General features: G+C 29.1%; 1 protein-coding gene across 8 annotated transcripts in view; it reads left to right on the forward strand.

Annotated features, from left to right (window-relative positions):
* The window catches only part of LOC106462325 (spectrin beta chain-like), a 120,715-nt gene that overhangs the window by 40,558 nt on the left and 61,262 nt on the right, over positions 1 to 18,895 (forward strand). For all 8 annotated transcript variants that reach the window (XM_013922229.2, XM_022389549.1, XM_022389542.1 and 5 more), the window contains 11 exons: positions 1,105 to 1,269; positions 1,746 to 1,948; positions 3,176 to 3,272; positions 4,053 to 4,181; positions 6,893 to 6,943; positions 9,339 to 9,404; positions 10,353 to 10,628; positions 10,904 to 11,071; positions 16,877 to 17,049; positions 17,951 to 18,041; positions 18,622 to 18,768. In XM_013922229.2, the coding sequence (XP_013777683.1) occupies positions 1,105 to 1,269; positions 1,746 to 1,948; positions 3,176 to 3,272; positions 4,053 to 4,181; positions 6,893 to 6,943; positions 9,339 to 9,404; positions 10,353 to 10,628; positions 10,904 to 11,071; positions 16,877 to 17,049; positions 17,951 to 18,041; positions 18,622 to 18,768 (1,566 nt within the window). The remainder of the gene's footprint in view (positions 1 to 1,104; positions 1,270 to 1,745; positions 1,949 to 3,175; positions 3,273 to 4,052; positions 4,182 to 6,892; positions 6,944 to 9,338; positions 9,405 to 10,352; positions 10,629 to 10,903; positions 11,072 to 16,876; positions 17,050 to 17,950; positions 18,042 to 18,621; positions 18,769 to 18,895) is intronic.

Raw genomic sequence — 18,895 nt, forward strand, 5'->3', positions numbered from 1 at the left:
CAGTGATAAGCAATGATCACCTCTCTTCACAACATCAAGGAGGTTACATATTTTTGAAATATTTGAAATATATATTATTTGGGCAGTGAAGTTTTGATGGCCCACTCAGAATTTACTGTGGCCCCCTAATTTTCTGTCATTCATGTGTGGCCCCTTAGAAACATGGCATTTCCCCTGGGGGGTGGGGGTGGCATATGGCCCACGTTGAAAACCACTGTCTTAGATGATAATGTAGATCTCGGTGACCTTTTGACACATAAGATACAAAGTCTTACAGCTGTATTCACAGGGAAACAGAAATAACTTTTGCCAACCCTTGATGGATGCCACACCTACCTTCTATAATTTGCTGTGAGAATTACAACATACACTTAGTTACTTGACACAAGTATATATAGTCATTAGAAAGAGCTGAGTTTACACTATACTCCACCAATGGTTAATTTGAAATTGGCATGCAGTTTTCATATTGAAGTAGATGTAACTGCTTGTAGTATTGGTGTCTGCTTAATCGACTATAGCACTTATGATGGTTTCTTACCTAAATATGCTATAGTTAGAAAGACAGTTAAATTGTATTTAGGTCTTACTTTTATATTTTAGTTAATTATGTATTATTTGTGTTTTAAACATCATATTAGAAAGGTTAGGTGGTTTTTATAAGTTAGCTTCTTGCCATCAGGATTGTGAAAGCTTATAAACACAGGGCGTGTACAAGCACCATCTTGTTTTAACAAATGAGTCTCTGCAGAGTTTGCCGACAAAGACTTCATAAAGCCTTATGGGCATCAGTTGGGTATCTGCATAAACAATAAAAGACAAAGAATTTGAAAGGAAAATTAAAAATAAGCTATATATGAAAGATAAAGATGTGTAATTATGCATATGAGAAAAAGAAGACTATTCTAGTGAAGTTTTACAAAGATTTGAAAAGTATTTACATATTTCCATTTGTTAATTTTAAACATTGCATTGTATTTTTATGATAATAAACAGCTAATGATATAGTAGAGAAAATGGAAAATTAAACATAACATTTGTTGTTATAAAATATAACTCATGTTGTTATTCATGAGTACTGCTTATAATTGTTTTATGTCATAGGATCGAGAGGCTCCAGAAGTTTTGGAGCGCCTGGCAAGTATTGATCGTAGGTACAAGGATCTTCTAGAACTTGCAAGACTGCGTAAACAACGTCTTCTAGATGCTCTTTCTCTTTACAAACTTTTTAATGAAGCTGATGGAGTTGAACAATGGATAGATGAAAAGGTTAGAATATAAAAGATAAGACTGATAACTGTTTTATTAAAGAACTCTTGAAAGACATCTTTAAAGACATATTGTGTTTTTTTTATAGAAAGTTTCAATAAGGATTGTCTTGATGATAAAAAGCATTGTCTTTAGTGCATAATGTTATCTGCACACAGATGAAATGCTAGTTATTTAATCAGTTACTTTTGAATTTTATCTACAGGTGTGTGTCTTCAAAGTTATATATACTTTTAGAATCTTTCTGAACAATCTGTGTTCTGACTTTAATAATGAAACAGGACTTCATGACTTGTATTTGATAATGTGCCTTTCCTTATCAATACAGTGGACAAAATGTAAAAAAAATAGTGGAATATAGTTACTAAAACAGAGAAACTGTAACTGTTGTTAAGGTAATAAAAGATTAAATTTTTAGTAAAAAAATGTAAGTTTGCTTTTAGAAAATAATTAATAAAACATTTATACGTATAAAGGAAAAAATGCTCCACACAATGGTTATGAGTCAGGACATGGAAGACATTGAAGTCATGAAACATCGGTTTGAAGGTTTTGAACAAGAGATGAACACTAATGCATCACGAGTGGCAGTGGTAAACCAACTGGCTAGACAGCTACTCCATGTTGAACATCCTAATTCTGATGAGATTCTATCTCGACAGAACCGTCTTAATGAAAGGTAAATACTTGCAGTAGAAATTTGTGAATATTAGGAAATAATTAGCTTTTATGATAAAGAAGTATGTATATATATATATATCTGTTGAAATTAGATAGTAGTATTACTCAGTTGTTAGTTTCAGGAATTGATATAACTTGGATATTGATATATCAGTCAGATATGATGCTGCTGTAGTCATTGGCAAATATATGACTGACATAAAATATTTTTTAATATTAGTAGTAGTAGTAATTTTATTGACTAATTGAATATATTTAGGTAGACTAGTGATAAAAAAAAAAAACCTACGAGTTCAATTTAATCATGGAATTATTCAACTGGTTAAACACTTCATATAACAAAATTTGTATTTAAAATTTTCAAAAAATAGTAAATTCTCAAAAATCTTGAAAAAATATAAATACAAATTGCAACAAATCAGATTTCATGATAATTCTTACCTATTTTTGCATGTTAATAAAATATTATTTTTTACAAAGTTAGTTATTAAACCAATTTGTAGACCTTTCTGTAAATATATTATATGTGCTCTGTATGAAGTTCCTTACCACATTTACAAAGACAAAGTTTTCAATTATTAGCAAATCATCTCATCCTAAAGTTTTTTAGATAATGGATTGAAAGTCAGAATTTGGAGAATTGTTTCAAACATAATTCTGGAACATATTAATCATGATTTCCTATGTTTATATAGTTTCATTGAATCCATATCTATTCAAATGTAAGATTTATGTTTACGTGATTCTGAAGTTAGAAATATTTTCACATGGGTTAAATTTCTCTATATCTACAAGATTTTAATTTTGATTTGCTAAATTGTTAATTATTTATATTTTTTGATACACTTAAATTATTTATCAATAATATTTTACAAGAATGAAATGTTTGATATGCTTATGATATTAAAAATGCTTCATTTTTAATTTTTATCTGGAGCTTTTCTGTAAAAATGAGTTGAAAAATAATATCTCCTTTTATTTATTTAATGTTGATGCAGTATTCCCATCTTCTCCTATCATAGATCCTGATTATACTGAATGTTTAATGGACCTAGTTGTAAAATTCATTTATGAATTTAAGAGTTTACATTGAGTGTAACATTGAAAATAGTGAAGTTGGGGATTTAGGTAATCCTAAATTGTGGTGTTAGAAGTAAAAAAAAATAATTGTTAAAAAAAATTTGTATATATATATAAGATGGATCTTTTCACTATTCGTTTTTAGATGGGCAGCTCTTCGTGAATTAGCTGAAGGAAAACGTGAGGAAATTAATTTTGCACATGGTGTACAAACTTTTCACATTGAATGCAGAGAAACAACTGTAAATAACTTTCATTATAGCTTATTTGGAAAATTAAACACATTTTTTAGTGGTTTTTTTTTTCATAATTTGTATATGTAACTTCTTTTAGGAAAAAATGACTAAAAGCTTTTGTGTATGTATCATTCTTTTAAAACAAAAAAAATTGTTAATTTAGGACTTCAGAAGAGTATATGATTCACTTTGATGTAATAACTATAAAAATACTAAAAGATTTATTTGTTAAAAGAAAAAGTTAGTGTTAAATTCACTTCTTATGGCCTTAAAAAGACCATATGTTCTCTAAAAATGGAAAACTCAAAAAATACATTTAATTTTGTTTACGTTTCACTAAATGTTAAAAACAAAATTCCAATACATTCATCATTAAACATTTTATTTCTCTGGTAGTTCTTTAATAACTACTGTCAGAGAAGTCTTATGGTTATTAATGTAAAGTAATGACTCAATAAAACAAAGCTTAACTGGTATTTTATATACTGTGTAGAATTTGATTAATGAACTTGCTTTTTAAATGCAGAGATCTGAGTTTTTATGTTCTGTTGAGTGATTCATCCATCTTATTGTCATGTATTTGAAATGTTTATCTTTGCATATATTCAGGTAGTTATTAAAGAATTTTTAATAATAATCATAAGTAGATTTAGTAGTAGTTGACCATTTTACAGAATAAAAAATAGCAGCACAGAATTGCTTATTTCTTTATTGCAAGTGTTCAAACGTTATCACAAAAAAGAATTTTTTTGTGTATTGAAATTGTGAGCTTGTATCATGTTTTAGACATGGATTGAAGAGAAGACCAAGATACTGCAAGCTACAGAGGAATTGGGCAATGATTTGACTGGCATCATGACCTTACAAAGACGATTAAGTGGTATGGAAAGAGACCTGGCAGCTATACAAGCTAAGGTGAGCTTGATTTTAAGCAGGACATGGAACTTTTTGTATTTGCTTCTCAATTCATTTGTAATATTTAAAATTTTACATTTTGTTAAATATTAATACATCAAGCATTTAACATGTTCTCTGTCAGTAAAATTCATTGTGAAAGGGTACAACCTAGATGTGAGTTTTTATTAATCAAGGCTGAATGTATGTGGTATGTGCTTATTGGTCAAGGGTTAATATTGCAAAAATGTTATTATTGAGGTTGATATTGTTTATAGTGGTTGTTATTACTGCAGATTAAAATTTTTTGAAATGCTTTATGTTAGTTAAAATGAGAATCATGAATTGTCAGTGGTTTTAGCTGTTTTTACTCCTCAGTGTTTGAGAGAAAGTTGAGGTGGAATGTAAAAAAGTGTGCATGTATGTAAGTGGTAGCATTGGGGTAACAATATAAGTCACAGTATGCAACAGAACAATATAAAACTACGAGATTAGTGAGAAAACCAGTAGATACAGCTTCCATTTGATCCTGTCATTAGAGACATTGGTTAATTTACCCTGTTTGGGCCAAAGTGTATGGTTCTCTTCTGTTTGAAAGGTTTTGACTGTCTTCCATTTCATCTTCATTGTGCATGTTCTGGAAGGAGGGAACATGTGGGTAATGAATATATGATATAAATATTCATGAAGACTATGCTGTATATGGAAGCTTAACTGTCAAGAATGTTCTTTGACACATTGCACAGAGTCAAGATTAACAGTCTGTTAACTCTTTCTATATGGGCTCTGTCATTTTAATCGATTTTGTAACTACCAGATAACCAAGAAATTATCGATACTTTAACTTTTAATATGATGTGTGTATCTTCACAAAATTTGGCAAGCTTTTAGTAAATGTAGCAGGTGATTTGTACGTAAAAATCAGATTTTTAAGTAAGTATTTTTTACTAAATATTTGTCTGTGAATGTATGGAGCCAGAGTATTGACTAGTCTTGAGTGTAAGGTGATTTTCCTGTTAAGGTTAAAATATTTTTTTCTTGTTACAGTAATAAGTCATAGTGGGAGCCCACTAACTGTTTCCCTTAGAACTAAAGTAAACAGCACCTGATTGTGAGGTGTTATGTTACACATGTGCTGGAGTTTTGTTATGCTAAGATAAGAAGTTTCTAATTTTATACATTTTAGTTACTTTTGTTAAAAATACATAACAATAAATAAAATATATACATAAAAACAAGGATTTATAGTATTTACTGTGTACTTGAACTTGTTTGCACTACAGTAAAAAGTGAAGGTGTTTTTTCCTTAAGAATCAACGAGTCTCACAAATTTAAGCATCCAAAAAACATTTTGTGTAGCTTTCAAATATGCATTTTAGAACACAGAAGATATATCAGTCAGTAGGATATAATGTCTCAAAACTATTATAATTTATCTGGCTTTATAAGTAAGCTAAAAATAGGTTTAAAAATTCCTTTAGTGTTTGGAGCAGCAAAATGTGATCACCACAAACCAAGCAGTTCCTCTGACTAACAGTTTATGACTGGAAAACTAAACAATGACTTGAAGAGTTTGCTCTTTTTATTGGTCATAAACATATCCAACAACCATGTAAAGTTAATTAACAAACAATATTGAAAGTCTGGGAGATGGAAAGGGCTTCTCTGGAGGGTTTGACAAATTTATTGGTATCTTAATAAATCAAGAAGGTTTAAGTTCAAGTTTTAGATTCTTGGCTGTAATTATGCATAGTTTGTGTTTCTAATTTTGTTGGAAACATAAGTAGGCTATTTTTGATGTTAGAAACTTCTGAAATGGAGAAATTGGAGCTCAAAAGTGTCACAAGGCAGAAAATGAAGATATAAAATTTTTTATGTTAAATTCTAAAATTCAGAAGTTAAAGCTTGGATAATATACAAATTTGAGTTATGAACTATATTTTTATGTCAGGTTTGTTGATGTGTGTTCCTAAAGTTGTTTAATTAAATTTTGAACAGAACACTGTAAAAATCATGACATTTGTAAAATAGCCAGGCCCAGATTCAAAGGGGTGGTTGGAAGAAGCCAGTCCCTCAAAGAGGTAGCTTGCATGTCACGAGGCATAATCTGGGATCTCTTGGCACGTTTGTCCTAATCCCAACATTCTGTATGCTATTATTAATGTATGCCTTGTAGGTTTAGATGCAGGTTTTTAACATATGATAATACAGATATTATGCAAATATATCTTATTTAAAGACAATTTTTTTGTTGCCCCAAGTATACCCACAATGCCACGTTTCTAAAAATTAAGTTTTGTACATGATAAATAGATGAGGAATGATTGGTCTTTAATGTAGTTTTTATGAAGATTTCCAAAAAAAAAATTGAATGACATACTCCTTGCACATGGGCACCCATATTTTGTTAGATTTCTCTCAAAGCTGCTCAAATTTTTAATGTTTTTTTTTAGAGAATTGGGGACATTACTAGGCTATGACTAAATTTTTTCTAGTTCTGTATACAAATCTACTTTTAAAATTACTACATATTATGCCAGGCTTATAAGCTTTAAATTATTTTCATTTCATTTACAATAAACTTAACATTTAACTCGGTACACAGGCTCTCCAAAATATTAAACTATACAGCCACTTAAACAAAAACTTTTACTTTAAAACATTTTACTATTGGATATGTTTGACAAATTGTAAGCTTCTTAATAAGCACATTAATCTTTTTTTTTTCTTAGCTTGACTCTTTAGAACAAGAAGCAGAAAAAATTGAAAAAGAACAACCAGAGGTAGGAAATTATTATGTTGGAATGTGTGCTTGTATATTGTAGTAATACTTTAATGAATTGCTACAATAACACTTTGTTAACTACACAGGCTTAGTCGATTTGACTGACCACATGATCACTTCATACTCGTTTAAAGTCATTATAGTTTTGACACTACTTACTTTTAATATACTATGTATTTATTTACAAAATTTGGTAGACTTTCAGTAAACATTACAAGCCTTACATACAAAAAATCGGATTTTTTAGTGAAGTATTTTTAATAAACCAAAAAAAAGATTTGTCCATGAATATATTGAGTCTTTTATTTTTGCTAGTCCGAGTGCAAAGTGATTTTTCACATTAAGATTAAAAATACTTTTACATCTCAAAAATCAGAAATTTCATTTGAATAATCTCTAAAACCTCCAAATACATTTTTTTTCCGTAAAACTTTATATTTTATCTGTTATTTTCTCTACCCTACCTTTAAGTTGAACCACCTGGTAATCCTAAAAAAAATCTAAATAAATCTAAATTACCCTTTTTTTTCTACATTTGAAACTACATTTGTTTATACTAAGTAGCTTTAAACTTGTAACAGCATACATCTATTTATACTTAAATTTTATTGTTTTATTGCTCTTTGAACCATGTCTTACTACTATTCATGCCATCATAAATTGTAAATCACTTGGGGAACATGCAGCTCATGTTATGCTATTGAATTACATTACCCATGAGATACTCCAAGAGAAGAGAGGATGCCTAGAGGAAAAATATCACATTTCTCACACTAGGGGAAATTCTGGATTTTTTTTAAATATTGCCTTATAAAATTAAGAATTAAAACTTTTATACTATTAAAATATGGAATTTTAGCTATGATTTTATGCTATACTAATTGGTGTAACATAAACAAAAAGTAGTTTAATTAAATTTTGAATGTAAGCCACTATAACCCTTGTGACATGTGCAGTAAAGGATGCCCTTGCAGAGAGGGTTAGTAGATCTTAATTCTTTATCTTCCTTTTGCAGTCATTTACTTTTTAATCAAAAAATAGTTTGATAGATTCAAAGTAGAAAAAATTTGTAAAATACATTTCTGTGCTCAAGTACACCAAAAACAAGACCAAGATATGATTTTAATAAACAAGTTTTAGTTAAAATTATTTTAGATTGTAGTAATAGCTATATTATGATATTCAGTTTCAGATTAACTTGATGTTGCTTTGTAGTACCAATCATTTGATGAAACCAAATGTGTTTTTCATAAACAAACAAACTTTGCCTCTAGATACCATTTTGAGAATTTCTTGTTTACTCAGCAAATATAGAGCATAGGTGATTTTATAATACTGTATATACTTAACCCAATGTGCACAGGCTCATTCACTGGACAAACCCTGTACTGGAGAAGGAATATTGACTATTATTCTAAATAGAAATGAATAAAAACCCTATAACTCAAGCCCTTTCGAAACATGGACCTTTCTTCTTCAGGGTCAAATTGAGAAGCTTATAGTAAAATGGGCAAGTCTATTGTACACAAAAAATTAAATGAGTTACAAAGGTATTAGTACTTAAGATATGTATGTGAATTGATGACCCAAGTCTAAATCCAGCTCTGAAAAGTCAAGAGTGTAAGGTGGAGTTCATATGAAGAATAAAGATACTTTTGACCATCATATAATTTGTATATTGTATTTGAATAGCCTCTAGAACCTTTGATATGCATATCTACAGTTTTTCTCAGTATCCCAGTATATTGTATCTGATATTTACTTTCCTCTTCCCTGCCCCCCAGTGGCATAGCAGCATGTCTGCAGATTTATACTGCTAGAAACTGGTTTCAATACCCTTAGTGGGCATGTGCTTTATAACAAACAACATTTCTCTAATGCAGACTATCTCTAAATGAGTAATGTAGTGTAAAATAAATAGTTTATAACATAAACAAATACAACATCACATACATATAACCATGTTGAATGGCACTGTGTAAAATGTCATGACTTGTGCATTTTGACCTCCATTTGTGTACATAAGGTTAATGTTTCAGATTTACTTCTGAAATGTAATATATAGTTAATTTGTTGAATTATATGTTTGCCATTTAGCGTTTTTCATGGATATTGAACTATATGCTATATCAATGACTGTTAGTAACAGTTAGTGTTAGTTTCTGTAAATTGCTGTTGTAGATAAATTTTGGTTTATATGATTTCTACACATGATCAGTATATTGTATCTTCTTTTTGTTATGCCACTATTTAATGACTCAGTGAACTTAAGAACTACAAATGAATTAATCTGAAAAAGCCAGTGTACAGTAAAAAGAAAGGAGTATAAGTAGATAACTTAAGAAAATGTTTCATTTATATGTTTGTATTAACAAATGTAAAATATTTCACAGGAAGCCGAGATCATACGTGGAAGAATTGCACAAATTAAGAATGTCTGGGAACAGCTGACTCATCTGGTATGCAATTCTCTTATTCTTTTGTTGAAACATCAGTAATGTTTGTGATATTATGTCCTTTATTTAAAATTAACAATAATCTTACAGACTTTGAAACATATGTGTGAGACTGAAGCCTAATTGTAGATATTGATAAAATTAATACATTGTGGAATACTCAACTTCATGTACAGCTGCATATACTTACATATCTAATGTCTAAAATATTTTCTTCTAGGTAACTGCTGAATAAATTTTAATATTTGTTAACTATTAAATGGCATAAATCACACTGTTTCTTTAGATGCATTAATATTTTTTACAGCTTTATATTTTGAGTTAATGCTTGAGCCCACATTTAAAGACTGAAATTAAAATTGAAGGTACTATATTCTTCTCTGAGATAAACTATATTAGGCTGTCAAACAGTTTGTCGGTGATACAGATATTAATTTCTTTTATATTTGAACATGTTTGTATTTGAATGTATGTTGTGGGTATTTGCCAATGAATTAGAAGGCAACTTTCATTCTGTTCTACAACTTATTTTTTATTTTCTTAGCAGTTTATGCTCAGTGAAGTTTTAATTGTAACTTTGCTCTATATTTTACAATATTTTTCTTGTAATTTTACATTTCTTTTCATAACATATACAAAAAAACAAACACAAGCTAGTAAAACTTGTAAATTTTTATTCATAGTTTTTTTGGCAGTGACTAATTCTTCTGTATTTCAGTGATCAGATTTTTTAAAACCTTAAACTTGTTTATTTGAGAAAAATCAATAGTTTGCTTGCTTAACAAATAAAGCTTGTTTCTAAGTAGGCTTTATCATAATTGACATTACTTTATAAAAGAGAATATGACTTCCTTTACAGACTTTTCTTTTGAAAGAAATAGGAATATATATTAGTTCAAAAATAATTGTTATTTTTAAATGACTTAAAGTTCAAATTTATAAACACTATAGCTCAGGGATCGAGATTCTAAACTGGAGGAAGCAGGAGATCTTCATCGTTTCTTGCGTGACCTTGACTACTTCCAAACTTGGTTGACCAAGACCCAAACAGATGTGGCTTCTGAAGATATACCCTCTAGTCTTGCTGAGGCAGAGTCTCTTCTTAGTCATCACCAACAGATAAAAGAAGAAATTAATAATTACACAGATGATTTTAACCAAATGATAGAGTATGGAGATCAAGTCACAAAAGATCAAACTGATCCACAGTACATGTTCCTTCGTGAGGTGAGAAACATTGAAAATTAAGTTACTCATTATTCAGACTTGTTTCACCCAGCTACCTTTCTTAAAATATGATTGTTTGATATTTATAGCATTTTAACTAAAATTTTGGTGGTATGCTGCTGTTTATATTGAGAATCACTAGTAGTAAACTATTTCAGTAGTCTAATAATTTAAAAATATAAACTCATTACAATATTTGTGATAAACAAAGTTAGAAATACCATGCTTGAGGGTATCTGATAAGGTAATTACAAATTTTACTTGGCTTCTCTTAGCGTTTGCGAGCTCTTCAGGATGGTTGGACTGAGTTGCTTCAGATGTGGGAGAACAGGCTTCAGCTTCTGTCACAGAATCTGAACCTCCAGTTGTTCCTGAGGGATGCAAAACAAGCAGAAGTTCTTCTCAACCAACAAGAACACTATCTTTCAAAGGATGAAAGTCCTGTAAGTGTTGTTTTTTTGTTTTTTACCAGTGTAATTTCTTATTTCCTCAAAATAAAATTATATAAGTATTTTTTAGAGTAATTAAAGAACAGCTGGATGAATATTTGATAAGTTTGTGTAAATTCTGTTGTTCCTATATAAAAAAAGTAACATAACTTGCATTTTGTTTAATATTATGATTATTATTTGTCTTCTTAAAGTTAAAATGAAGATTGTAGTTTGTTGGCAGTAAGAACTGAACATCTGATTGACTCAAGTGTCAGTATAATTAACCCTTTCCAGACTGAAAGGTCACTCGGATCACTTCAAATTAAACAATTTAGTTCTTTAACCATCACACTTCTCGATTTTTTTTTTCTAGCTCTTAATTAAATTTTTCCATTTTCGATTAGCTTGATGCTTATTTTGTGTTTCTAAGTCTTCTACTTGTTCAATTGCAATTATATTGGTTGAACTCATTTATTATACTGCCCATAGAGTTCTGGAGACCATTGAATGGTTCTTAACTTGGAAAAGGGCCATAATAAAGAAGAGATCTTGGAATTTAATGCTCTGTTGTTGAGAGTACAGCAATGCTGTTTATAAATTAAAATTAATCACACATTTGGAAGTTTTGAAGCTAGTATAGTTAATAGTAATGAAACAGCCAGAAGACAAAATTTTTAAGCATATAATTAACATTTAGAAGCCCGATTTTTAAAAAATAATTTTTAATGTTTTTTGCATAATCTTTGGAAAGCTAAAGGAAATTGTTTATATGAGAAGCTATCAGATAAGGATATGTAGGTCTAGTGAGAACAGTAGGCCATGCCTGTGATGGCAAACTATTCAGATAACACAACTTATTTTTTAATGAATATGTTGTTAAGTTATATTTATTCAAAGAACATACACAAATACAAGAATTTTATAATTATTACATGTACATTGATCTTAACCATAAATATTGTTTTCAAAATGTCATACAATGACACACCTGATAAAGTTAACATTGAAGCCATTTTGAAAGGTGTAGTTATTGGTGACTTGTAAATATTTTTAATCATTCCATGTTTATATGATTTGTAGAAGGAAGTTGACTGCTTCAATCAGCAAAATAAATAGTTTAATGAATATAGAAAAAATAAAACTGATTAGATATATAAAATTTAACTTTCTGATGCATATAACAAAATATTAAGATCAGACATGAGGAATTATTATCATTTTTCAGACTAATTTCAGAAGATTTGAAATTACTTTCTTTTTCAAACATTTCATACTGTGTAAAAGGTTTATACCAAATTTAATGCAATTTGGTTATGTATTTTCACTGTGGGTATATAAAAGGCTAGCTGGGTGCTTTTGGTATCCATGTGACTCAGAAAGGGTTAAAGTATTTTTTTTACACTATCAATAATGGTTGTTTCTTTTCACATCTTAGGAAATCTTGACTTTGCTTTGCATATTAAATAGAAATTTTTATATCATAAATAACTTAATGGTTACTTTTTACATCACTAAGATTTACTGAGTTGTATATAATATGTAACAATTATTGATTGGTTACGAGGGCAAGAAATAAGCTGTGGGCCACAATTGCCAGTCAGTAATTGTATCATTATACCCCCTGTTCTGTTTTTAATTCTACTAAAATTTGATTAATTAGGGCTGTCAAATAATATATTTAACCTATATCTGTGGGTCTATATGTTGGTCTTAGTTTCCCATTTCATGGAATATTTTGTTCTCGTTTTAAAAATCAGGAATAAATCAGTAAGACTTATCCATATTATTATTAATGTAATTAAACAATGCTTCATTTCTCAATATATGCAATTTCAATATGTAGGGTCTGGTCATTTATACATTTTACTACTGGTAACTTGGTTATAAAGAGGTTATACTCATTTTGTAGATGATTATAATACTTATTCGAGAAATAATTGACTTAATTGAGGATTGGGCCACACTGCTTCAATAAATTTATCACTTAAGATCAGATCACAAAAAGGACTACACCTTCATGTGTTTACAAATTACAATAAAAGTGTAAAGTACTTACCTGTTCAACTTCAGCATAAAATTTGCTGGTGAGATTTCTGGCATTGTCTTCTACAGTCTCCCTCCATGCAGTGCAGTATTCTTCATATACTCTTATAGCTCTTTTGATTATTTTTTTAGTACTCTTACTGTCTTCTTTTTCTGCAGTGAGAGTCTGCAACTTCTCATCTGTGAGTAAATGAAATCTTGTGCCAAATGATATATTCACATTCATTTTATTAGTTTGACCAAATTGTTTGAAATTAGGCCTAAATTAGTCAATGTATTTTTACAGCTTTCCAAAAAAATTGACATGCAAACTTCTGCAGTGTGTTTGAAATTAGGCCTAAATTAGTTAGTGTGTTTTCACTGTTTTGCAAAAAACCTTCATCTTCAAACTTCTACCGTGATGCCACTCATGCATAGCAATGATCTTGGAAACATTGATGTGATTTGTAGACCAGCTTTTTAAGGTAACAGTTCATCTGTTTCATACCACGTGACGTACTCTTGGCCAATCACAGTGAAGAATGTGTGCTAGGGGTAGAATAATTGACATTGGTTATAATTTACTATGTTAATACATCTTAACTAATGTTTTTTGCACTTCAATCATTTATTAAGCACAATTTATTTGGTTGCTTGAAAATCTTGAACAATTTAAATTACCTCTTTTAAAATAAAAGACCTTGAAAATACTAAGAATAAATATGAAGCCCAATCTATTATTTGATTTATCACTTGTCACTGAATTGTACCAATTTCAGGGAATTCTACTCCTCATCTGTAATGTTGGACAAAGGCAAATAGAGAAAAAATTAACACTAGCTCGAGTTAGGAAGCACATTATGCTAATATGATAATAGGTGGATAAACAATGATTTAATCATTGTTTTTCTACCTGTTACTAGGCCTTTTATATTAATGAACTATATATTATATTAGCAGATACCCATTGAAACAATTCAATGGTAATTGATGAATAAATAAAAAATGTGCAGTCAACACAATGTCTTGGATCATAGGGAATATGCAATATGGTTGTCTAGTGGGTCGTTTCAACCATCTTTTGTCATTCCATTTGTTTTAACAATAAGGAAAATTGCATTTATTTTTAAGCAAAGGACACTGACTACAAAGTATTGTTGGCAAAAATGTTTGGGTTTTGATACATTGGGTGCTTCCAGCACAGTAGAGCACTCAGGTTTGCTAAGTTGCCATAGGGATTTTTTTTTGCTGGATGCCACTGTTCCTTATCATTTTACTGAGCACATGAATAGACTGCTACTGAAGTTAATGCTTTTTTACAGTTGTCATTTCTGTAAGAAGTGTCAAAGGGGAAATATTTAGTTCAAATCAATATTTCAGACATGGTACAATAAAATCATGCATGTGTATAATAATGAAAAAACATGCTAATATATATTTATATATATTGAACTACAACAAATATATACTTAAACACTTTTCTCTCTTTATGCATTATTTCCTTTCATGCTCCCATCTTCAAAATATTTCTTCAATATGTTGATAGAGAAAGTTCCGTTTTCTTTTTCTGAAATTCTCTCACAAAGAGACATAGTTTCGTTCTTCATAAGTTTTTTTTTTCAGATTAACTGTTCAGCACATAACAAGACTGATGGAACAGTGTTGATATCAGCATGAAATTTTAGGAATTGCAAAACAAAATAAACAACTTTCCTGTAATGTACTCTCAAAAAGAAGGATTTTGATATAAAAAAGATGGATACAAGATTAACAATTTAGTAGATACAGAGGATGACAGACAGACATTTGACTATTATATAGATGCTAATTTTAGTTTTCTTTCACTCACTACAGTGAACTTATATTTATGTAGTATTTGAAGAATATTGCATTGCTGAGGTACTGCATGAAAACTACTAAAAACACTATGACTTATCTTCACTGGAGATAGTAGATGTAGTATTGTTAACATATATAATGTTTACCATCGCTTTCATGTATGGGTCCTCAGAATATATAAAAGATCTTTCAAAGCACACATTTTACTGTCATACTTTTGCAAAATCCTTTTAAAATTATAAATTATATATAATTATAAAACTAAAGTCTGTAAACACTACCCTTTTAATCATCTTGTAACAGTTGTTAATCTCAAGTTACAGTTTGAACTGTAAACTTTATTATGACTTAAGACACATTTTTGTTGCTGAAAGAGCGATTAATGACTACAGAAATATCTGGTGTGAAACTATACTTTATAATAACATAATAGATATGAAAGTTGACTCTTTGATCTTCCTTGCTAATGGTGATTTGTGAAAACTAACACCACCTGTTGCTATAGAAGAAAATGGGAGAAAAAATTCAATCATACTACCACTGTTACACACAATGGTACCATTTATTTTTATCTTTTTATCATTTTAATTTAAGAAACTGTTTGTCATTATAGTTACTGAAAATATCCTAGCTTATTTTTATTGTTTAATACTTTAGGTTAATATTTATGTATGTATTGGGCATTATCATATATATTGATATAAATCTGTGTTTAGATTTATCAACTCTACTTTCAAATCACCGAGGTGTTGTTGTATAACTGTAGCTGCATTTTAGAAACATATTGCTGATAATTCTTATTCTGTTAATATCAGATGCTTGTGAAATACATATATATTTTGTAAAATAGAATCTTATATGTGGAGTTAACAGAGACTTCATGTCCAAAGCATAAACTTTATTCATGGAAGCTAGTTGTCCAATGCTGAGTTCTAGTTGTTCTGAGTATAAAGCAATATATTTTGCACACCCTTGCCTAAATATATGAAAAATATAAACTTAACTTGTTAAGAGAAGGAAAGAAAGTTAGAAATTACTTCAATTCCTGTTTAGCAAAATATCATAAGTGTATTTCAGTGTTCTTCCATTCCTAGAATTTCATTTTTCTGTCTAATACATAACTTCATATACTAGTATATACTTTTATGTGAATGTTTGTGTATAAGAATTATTCTTTTTGCATTGTCATAAACTATTCTTTTATTTTAAAGTTTACATTATTTGTTGTGACATTCCTGTGATAAAAATGTAAATAAAATATCAGAAAATTCAAGAAATAATTTTACTTGGAGTAAAAATACTTTCTTATCCCAATTTTTTCATTCTGTTCATCTGTTGTTTTTTTGCCAAAAGCAATTAATTTCTTTTATAACTTGTTAAACTCCTGAGCTTGATTGACATTGCTGATAAGGCTGAGCATAGTCATCTTTATAAAAAATATATATTGTTACACCCTTTGTTCAGTGTTAAACATAGCTTGAAAAAAAAAAGCACACAGTGATGGGTGCATGTATTGATTGAGCAAAATCCTTTGAATTAAGTATTTTATATTAACTGGTATCCAGTCAGGTTTTTACTATCTGCTATATCAGTATTCTTCATCGTATTGGTCCATCTGAAATTAGTATCAGAAATGTTATGTCAGCATGTTTCTTGTCTTAGGTTTTCGAAGTTTGGTTGTTGATTCTTAAAGAGTTGTGAAAAAATCCATGAATTTCTTGTCTTGATAAGTGAACATAAGGTTGTCTGTACCTTATAACTAATAGTAGATAATATTCTCATCACAGCTGTTCCGTTGACTGTACTTTATTTGTTAACTAATATTAGTTGTACTTCATATTAGATTGCTATTGTTGAATTAATCATTGTAGTTTTAGCATGTGATTCTGTAAGTTTTACTTTTGTTTAGTTTAACAAGGTACATGCATATATTACAAACACTTGTGTTTCATGTAGGCTAACTTGGAACAAGCAGAAAATTTTATAAAGCGTCATGAGGCTTTCCTTACCACTATGGAAGCAAATGATGAGAAAATTAGCGCTGTTGTCCAATTTGCAGAAAAATTGTGTGATGAAGGCCACGTTGCAGCTGACAAAATACATAAAAAAGCAGAAAATATAAATGAGAGGTGAGAAGTTAGATTTAGATTAATATATTTCTTAAAGATGCTTATAAACTTTTTTATCTTGTAATTTCTATATTTATCATTTGCAATATAATTCATTTTCAAAATTTAAAATTCTTGATATAAATTTATTTTGATAAATATTTAATCACCAAGTGTATTATTAATGTCTGTAACAGTACCACAAAAAACAATCTTCTAAATGTTTTTAACTTAACCTTTCAAAAGTGCATTTTGTGTTAGTTATTTCAAAACTACCCCAAATTTTAGTCTCAAGACAATAGACAGAAAGAGTAAGAATTCAAAGTTACTAACATTTTCAATTCTTTAAAATGTATTTTAGTGCACTGTTAATGCAATCATAGACAATTATATGTAAAAGTGAACTGAGATTCTTTATTTGGCATTTTTTTATTTGTTTTGGCAATATAGAATATCATTGTTGGTCATAAAAAATTTTTTTGTAAATATATGCAAAATGCCATCTGAAGCAGATGTATTAATAAAATTTTGTATGAAATTACATAATTCCCTTTCATGATATATTTTAAAGATTAGAAAAATAAAGGAAATCAAAACATGATGCATTATTTTTGTATAATTTAATAAGATAGATATGGTGGTTGAGGTTGCTTTGTTTGGAGATTTTTGTTTTATGACATGTATTTCATATTTTTCATTAATGAAAGATCTAAAAATCTGGGATTTAATACCTAAAAAAATATCTGTGGTCCAATTTTTGTAACAGTAACTTTTATGGTTAATAGTTTGAAACAACTATTTTTTACTTAAAATGTTACCTAGTGTAAAATATGTTTGAAATCATTATTGTTTGTTATAAACTGTTTTGTAAGAATGTAATTAAGAGTAGATCTTAAATTTCATTAACATAATGTTTTAACAGACGTAATGCTAATCACCAACGAGCCTCGAAACAGATGGATAAATTGAAAGACCAACTAGAACTCAATCAGTTCTTACAGGACTGTGATGAAGTAAGTTTGAAGCTAGTGCATGTTTGATGAATTACAAAAACAGGTTTTCCTAAATTTTTTTACAATTTAATAATAAACATTTCATAGAAAATAATTGTAGTTATTGTTGAACTAATAAAACTAGTACATTAACATTGTTTTTCTAAGATATCTTATTGAAGAGAATTTGTGATTTATATAATTGAAACTAGAATAACAGTACATAAATGTATATGCAGTAAATTTCTTTTTATCTTGTTCTTCATCACCAAACATGCTCACCTTTTCAACTTTGAGTTTGTTATAATATGATGTTCAATCCCATTATATGTTGGTAAAAGAGAAGTCCAAGAGTTGGTGGTGGATGGTGTTGACTAGCTGCCTTCCCTTTAGTTTATCACTGCTAAATTAAGGATGGCTAGTGCAGATAGCTCTTTATTAGCTTTACATGAAATTCAAATCACACCATTTATCTTGTTGCTGCAGTGCAAAATATATTTAGCTGTTTTGTAATCAAGAACTTAAAGATAAGTTTTAAAGACCTGCCATGTAATCTTTTGTATTTTCTTTATGATTCATTAATTGTATGTTTGTTTCATAGTTTTCCAATTGGATGCAAGAAAAATTCATCACTGCCCAAGATGAAACTTACAGAAGTGCAAAAACTGTTCACAGCAAGTGGACTAGACATCAAGCTTTTGAAGCTGAAGTTGCTTCCAACAAACCACAGCTTGAAAAGTTAGAAGAGGTGATAAATTAGATGCTTGATTTCTTAAAAAATAATATTTGACTTAATTTTTAAAAAGGAAATATAAATGATATTAATGCCATTTATAATAGCCTTTTAGAATACATAAACATTACTTATGCTCATT

The sequence above is a fragment of the Limulus polyphemus genome, unplaced genomic scaffold, assembly GCF_000517525.1.
Source record: "Limulus polyphemus unplaced genomic scaffold, Limulus_polyphemus-2.1.2 Scaffold1142, whole genome shotgun sequence".
Taxonomy (NCBI): Eukaryota; Metazoa; Arthropoda; class Merostomata; order Xiphosura; family Limulidae; genus Limulus; species Limulus polyphemus.